The 7,709-nt window shown below is 36.4% G+C and overlaps 1 protein-coding gene across 1 annotated transcript in view; it reads right to left on the bottom strand.

The window, feature by feature from the left end:
* Positions 1-1,479, bottom strand: part of LOC110029587 (glycerol-3-phosphate 2-O-acyltransferase 6-like) — a 2,887-nt gene extending 1,408 nt beyond the window's left edge. Inside the window, exons 1-2 of the mRNA XM_020731940.1 lie at positions 665-1,479; positions 5-448 (exon numbers count right to left, since the gene is read on the bottom strand). Coding sequence (XP_020587599.1) covers positions 5-448; positions 665-1,291 — 1,071 coding nt within the window. The 5' untranslated portion in view covers positions 1,292-1,479. The remainder of the gene's footprint in view (positions 1-4; positions 449-664) is intronic.
* Positions 1,480-7,709: the final 6,230 nt, after the last annotated feature.

Genomic DNA, 7,709 nt, shown 5'->3' with positions numbered 1-7,709 from the left:
CGGCGTCGGTTGCGCGGTCACGGGTGAGACGAACGGTTTTAATTGGGGAGATGAGTTCGGAGAGGCGGGAGAGGGAGTAGGTGAGGGCAGTGATGGGGCGGCGGAGGGAGAAGGAGAGGAAGACTGGGTCGAGGAGAGTGCGGTGGGAGAGGACGAAGAGTACGCCGGTGGAGGAGGTGGAGGGAGGAGGAGGAGGTGTGCCTTGGATGATTATGCGCACGCCGAGGGAACGAAGGGCGGGGAGAGAGAGGTGGACGGGGAGGAGACTGCCGGCGGCAATGCGGAGAATGGAGAGGAAGAAGGCAAAGGGGAGGTAGAGGATGGTGAGGAGGGAGAGGAGAGGGGTTGGCTTTTGGACAAGGCGGCCGTCATGGAAGATGATGGGTTTGGGGAGGTGAGCTGAGCTCACTGCAGGGAGTTCTGGGTTGTGTAGCACCATGTAGGATTCCTGTTTCGTTAATAATGACCATTAGTAAATTCATAAGCATATAATTAAGATTTTAGCACAGATTTAGTATTGGTTAAAAAAAAATGGTTTAAAATGGTCCTAATGGTCTTCAACTTCTTTTTTTCTAATGAATTTTATAATATTTTTAAGAGATAAATGAAGACATTTGGGAAAAGTGCAACTATTTGTTATTTGAACTATTATTGTAATGCTAACCTTGCAGAGATTCATGAAAGCGCCATCCGAATTCCGATGACTGATCCCAATTGTCTGCGGCAACAATTCACCACCAAACACCCTTTTCAACGCTTCAGCCTTCCTCTCTCCGACGAGCACTCCACTGTCACGCACCAACCCTGTAACCCTTCCTCTATAGACCCCAAGCTCCGTCCCCACCACCTCGTCAACCCCCAAATACTCTTTCAAAAACGGCCCCACCATCACCGCCGGACTCTCCGTCACCACGCACCGCAGACCGCACGCCGACAACACCCGCCATGTCTCCGGATGCAAAACCTCCACATAGAACTTGGGCAGAACGGCACGTGCTACAGACTCGATGGTTGATAATTTTGCTCCGGCGAGCGAAGCAAAGATGAGAACTTTGATGCCGGCGGATTCGGAGACGAAGTGGTGGAGGAAAAGGGAGAGAGGGTAGAGGAGGAGGAGGAAAAGAAGACGAAGAGGGCCGCCGGCCTCAAATGCGGCGAGGGCGAAGTAAGGGAAGGAGGAGGCTGAGCGGAGGAGAGTTCCGTTGAGGTCGGAGATGACGGTGTGAGTACTGCGGTTGTGGTAGGAGCAGGCTTGGATGGAAGGGGAGGAGGAAGACATGGTTTTGGCCATGCAATCTTTCTCTTCTCTCTCTCCCTCTCCCTGTCTTGAGGATGGTGATGACTGATTCTGCTGCGAATTGGGTAGGATTACTGTGAGGGTTTATATAGATTTGAAGGGAGGAGAAGAGGGATGATTTGGAATTTGCAGGCTAATTAATGAAGTAAATTTCCAACACCGCGGGAATTCCACGTACCGTTCTTTTGCTTGCCAGCTTATTTTAATGGAGGAATATTGGTTAATTTGTGTTTTTGAGTTTTCATACGTACGACTCCATTCCTTTAAGTTTCTGCGGGAATGAGTTCAGGTGCATTTTCATACATACCACTCCATTCTTATATATTTATACAAAATTTGATTTTACATTTATGCCCGCCATATCATTCATATCACATCAATCATCATTTTAATTTTTAAAAGCTAATAATAGGTGGCATGCAAGTAAAACTGTAGTTTAATTGTTAGATATGTAAATACATATAAATTGATTGGCATGTTCATAAATCTTCATAATTAAAAATACCATCATTTTATTATCATTATATTATTGTTTCGTTAAAAAATTTTAATTTTGCATGCTTCCAATATATGTATGTATCAATTTTCCTTGGATATTTTAGTGAAGCAAAATAGGAAATACAAATATGAAAAATAAATATAGTTAATTCAAAGGTATAAGATTATTTAATAAGTATATATAAATACTTGATTATTATTGATGCGTGCTAGAAAATTCACGGCGGTAGAGTAACAAATTATCGTCTTAGCGTTGTACAAAAGTTCAGCACTCTAACAGATGAAATAGAAAAAAACGGTGATGACTCCGAGAATTTTTACGTGGAAACCCTATTAAGGAAAAACCAAGGGGTCTGGCCCAGAAGCAGAAATCTATTATTGATTAATGATTATAGAAATTCGTTATCTCACAGACGGGAAAGGGTAACTATATTTCTCAGATTATAATGTCGACTGACGGCGTCTGGTTGGTGGGGATTGATGATGGCAGGTGGTGGTCTGGCAGGTGGTGGTCGACGATGGTCGGCGGTGGTCGACGATGGTCGGTGGTGGTCGACCGTAGTGGTCGACGATGGTCGGTAGTGGTCGACGATAATAGATTGTGGTCGTCTGAGGTCGGTGGTAATCGTTGGCGATTGACGCGGTCGACGACAGAGGTTGGTTGTGGTCAGCGGTGGTGTTGAGCTGCAACTTCTCCTCAAAACATCGGGCTCTCTCTAGACTTCCTCTCCCCTCATGAGAGGGATGAAGCTCTATTTATAGTGTTTTGTTCTTGATGCAATTAATGCAGGAATATGAATCATTTTGATTGGACGGTCCGGCCTCAATTATACAGTTTTTAATGGACATTTGAGTGCCTTAATGATGTCAGAACTCGATTATACAGCTTTTAATGGACATTTGAGTGTCTTAAAGATGTCAGAATTGAGTGATCTTGGGTTCGTTGGATTCGTCTTGTCCGAGTCACTCGATTTAAGTATAAACTTGTCATATTTGACAGCTGTTTGACTTTTCAAATGTATTCATAAATCTTCTAACTGTGGTTTAATGACTTGAACTGGGCTTGATTAAACTTGCATTGGGCTAGTTTTCATATCATTAGGTCCGTTTCATCGAACCGGTCAGAACCGGTCAGTTTGACTATAAAAATTTGTTGAAATCAGAGCTTTGGATGACTTTTTATTAAGATTTGAATATTTCTTACTTAAAATATCATCTCGAGATACGTGTCATACCTCAATATTCGTGTTTGATGATAAAATTTTGTTAGTGGTGTATCAATTATTATTTTTTGTTCATGTGCTATAAATTATATCCTAATGCTTTTCTAATTTAAATTAAACTTTTAAATTTTAAAATAAACATCTTAGGCTTCATTTGAGAATAACCTCTTTTGTGTCTGGCGAACGAGCGTTTCTAAATTTATACTGAAGTTCTTTCGCAAGAACGGTGATTTTTTCATCATGGAAGATTGAATTGCACGTTCTTCATTCCACCAGCTTGACTTTCAAAGGAATTTCACCGAACAAAGCTTTAGTAATTATAGCCATTATAAATTTTATTCTACAATACATGCATGCATACGTACTCAAAACTATAGTCCAAGAGAAAGCTTGGGTCCATCCTCATCCATCTACTGTTGACAAATGAATTTGGTCTTGACCAGGCTACATAACAAATATTTATATATCTAGACGAATATACAAGTAGCACAAAAAATATTCTTTCCCATAACTTTCCAACTGAAGTTCACATCATCGTGTCATGAAATTCCATTATAACAAGTCCGATTTACGAAAGCCATAATTCCCTTGTTGTCTAATGATAAGAAAATTAAAAGCATTCTGCAGAGCTCGCCGATCAGCATTTGTCGATTATTAAAAAGTCTCCACATAGCTGCTGGTATAATAATTGTCACCGTCCTTTTATTTATTCAGCAATGGCGCCGGCAGCCCTTTGATTATTTTGGATCCATACAAATCAGCATCCGGAAGGCTTATTGATCTAATGATTCCCAAGCATTTTCTTTTAGGGGGCATTTAGTGCATGCCACATATATTTTTTTATCTATTTTTTTATGTATCTACGTATCTAATGCTTAAATAATTTGTGATTATTTATAATGAGATAATTTTAGTTCCGGAATTTATTGAAGTGTCAAAATAGTTATCGATGATTTCAAAATAGTTATCGATGACGATGATTTACATATGGTGTACATACGGTATCTGATCTCGACCGTCCATCACAAAAAAAGATGTATGACGACGAGTCTTATTCTGAATTCTTTAAAAAAAAATCGCTGTCATAAATCGGAGATCATATATATTTTTACATATCACATGCGTATGGAATAATTTTTCCAACGGAAGAGTAATTAATATTCTGAACAATTCGTACGATATTAGGGGCCGACGTCGGTTCGCATGTACCTCGGCCGCCTAATTTGGTGGGTTGTTAAAAAGTGATCCATTTGACCTGATTCTGATTTAAATAGCGTTGACTCATACGGAAAGAATTTGTAATGCTCACTACATCGAATACGAGTCGACGGCCGGCATTATTAATTTCCATTTCGTTAATGCTCACTTGGCGAGTCGACGGCCGGCATTATTAATTTCCATTTCGTCAAAGCTTTCGAACTCTTCCAGTAAAAGGGCATGACGTTAAACATTTTAATTAATTTTTAATTTATAATTATATTATAATTTGTGGTATGTATGTAAATTTCTTAATCATTTGTAGTTGTAATACTTTAATGTCATCAATCCTTAAAAATTAAATGTGAGTTTTATGTATTATATTTATGATAAAATTCTAAGTTTATTCTTTACGATTATAATTATGCACTCTAATCATTATATTTTTGAGGGTTATTCGAGTGCATACATGTGCCTGATATATCTGTTATGGGATTTTTTTTTCGGATGTTAGAATATTGTTGATCGGTGCATCTTGTATCGATTGGCCCGCCTTAAGTCGATCGGTTCGCCTTAGGCCGATCCATCTCAGGTTAAATTGGATGGATTTCTCCGTTGTGACCGAGGGGAATGATAACCAATGAGTGGGTCATTTTGTCCATCACTCTCGTACTTGTTCGTTGGATTGCTTCGAGCTTCATGCTGACATATTTTTTTTTATACATATTTAATTCCACGATGTTCTTACTTAAAAGCCGTGCTGCAAGAAGGACAAGAGAATCTTTTCGTGATACAAAAATACAAAAACATAAATTCAATTTTGCTCGATATAATTGCTTAATAAATGGCTTCTCTAAATTTTCATGTTCAAACTGTTATATATAGACCGCAAGTGAGTTAGGGATTGTGCGTTATCCTCCCTTCTTTCTCTCTCTATGTGGTGTCACCTTTCTCTGATTCTTCTGTGGTGGCCGACGAAGGAGCACCCGGGGCTACATCCCATGATAGGGACACACTAATTAAGTCCCTTGGGGGCACGAGAGCTAAGGTTTGGAGAAAAAGGCCAACAAGAAGTATGTTGGGGAAACAAGTAAGAAAAGAGTAGTGCAAAAGAAGAATGTTATCGCTAGGAGGACCAGATAGTATCCTCTAATTCGCTTGTCGGATCACAGTAAAAGAAGCTTCAGAAATAATCCATGGCTACTCCATCTGAATGTGAATCTTTATTACTAGAATTATTAGTGGTGATATTAAGATCCAGGACAAGAAGCACAATATCATTACTAGAGCTAGGTAAAACATTTATCAAAGGTAAAATATCATTAAAAAAACAGTGTTAGAGTTTAATCAAAATTAGGTAACGTCGGTGCCACATCAAGAACTCGAACAACAGAGTTACGCTTCTATTATAGCTAAAATTATTTTATTTTTTGTTTCTACTCATACTTTTAAAGGCAGGAACAATAACCGTTGGTTTTTAGTAGAAGTTTTGGGACAATTTAAAGATTCAAGCACAAATGTTGAACAAGTTTTGCATTGATTAGACTTCCATTCATAAATCACATCTTAAATAAAATCATGCCCTTTAACATTAAGGAAAACATAATCAGGAACACCAACTTTAAGGTTAATTTGAATACTTAGTCTAGCAAATGTTAAATGAGAAGCTTGGACAGTTAAAAGATCAACAACAAAATATATTTTGCTACCAATCTCTTACCACACACCAACAATGAAGAAAAAGAGAGAGAACCCTAAATTTGCTCGAGAGGAGGACGAAGACTGTCCGAAACCTAGTGGAGCCTAAGAATCGCTCTCAAAGCACTCAGACAAGAGGAGGAAAGAGGAGGACGAAGACTGTCCAAAACCAAGTGGAGCCTAAGAATCGCTCTCAAAGCACTCAGACTCTCGCATTCGATTCCCAGTTCGTAGACGGTTGACTTCCCAAATTATTAAAAATAAATAAATAATATTGCAAGTAGTATTTAGTAAATATTGTAATGTGGGTTAAGTCTTAAAAAATATTTTGCATGATAGAAGTTAATTAAATCAAATTCTGTTAAGTTCATTTCAAACTGTTTGGCTACCTGTTTAATGAGTTAAAGATTTATATGACCAGAACATTCTTTTATGATTAATTTACTTGTACCAACCTCAATTAGAGTAATTAATTATTTCAACTAATAATTAATTAGTAATTCTTTTGAGCTAATTAATACTAATTTATATTCATATAAAATAATTAAAAAATCGAAAATATCAATGAACTTAAGATAATTAAATTTTTATTAACTAGTAGGATTAAGTTATACATAAATCGAGAGAAGTTATGTGTGTGTACACACACACATATATAATTGTTTTTATATGTACACACACATATACATATAAATCATGCATGCATGCATGCACACGTACACACACACATATATAATTTGATTTGATATTATTGTTTTTATTGATAATACTTTTAATCATTTCTAAAGTTATTAATAAATTATAATTAATGGAACAAAATAAATTCTACTTATTCCAATTAAATTATAAGATATTATTGATTTATTTTAAAAAATTATTAATTAATTAATGGTAAATTTAAGTTAAATTTTAAATTTTAATTTATATGCGTTTATTTAATTTTTTTTAATTAATATGCTTTATAAAATCCCTGCATCTCCTCTCTCTCTCTCCCTCAAGGGTGCATTTAGGACAGCGGTGCAGTGTCGCACCACAATTTTTCCTGTTTCGTAAAATTGTGTTTTGTCTTCTTTCTCAAAAGGCTATAGTTGAATGTTGTGCTTTCCCACTTGACCTTGCCACTTGCAGCTAGGGCTATCAAAAGATCTCGTTATTCGTGAACAACACGTGTTCGGGTCAGTAAGTAGCTTGCGTTTGGCTGGTTCATTAAGTAAACGATTCGAACACGAAAAAGTTTTTAAAGCTCGAATTATAAACGAGTCGAATGCGAACAACTCTTTGTTCTCTCATGTTCAGCTCGTTTTAGCTCGAAATAAATAAATAAATAAATAAATATATATATTTTTATTTATTTATTTATTTAATCTTTTAGATTTAAGGGGTTGTACGACAACAGAAGAGATTTAAGCCAGTAAGTTTTAGTAAATCCTGTAAATCTTGATTTAGTAAATCCAGAAAGGATTCATTCCTAAAAATTGTTTGGCAACATATTTAATAAATCCTGTTAAATCCTATGAAATTGTTCGGCAATTTTTGGAACCATTCAAAATTATATTATTGTCATTAGACTTTAACAAAGCATAATAGGATTTCGTAAATTATGTAAATTCAAAATCTTGAAATATTTCAAAATAATAAAAATCAGTTTGCTTCTTAAATTTAATTAATATTTTATTTGAAATTATGATAATTAATAATCAACAATTACATATTTACTAAACTAATTATATAGTAATACAAATTTTATTAAATTAATTTTTAAATAGAAGTTCAACAACGATTCTTCTGTGGTGGCC

The sequence above is a fragment of the Phalaenopsis equestris genome, unplaced genomic scaffold (genome assembly GCF_001263595.1).
Source record: "Phalaenopsis equestris unplaced genomic scaffold, ASM126359v1 Scaffold000597, whole genome shotgun sequence".
NCBI classification, from domain to species: domain Eukaryota; kingdom Viridiplantae; phylum Streptophyta; class Magnoliopsida; order Asparagales; family Orchidaceae; genus Phalaenopsis; species Phalaenopsis equestris.
This window is presented reverse-complemented; position numbering and strand designations above follow the sequence as displayed.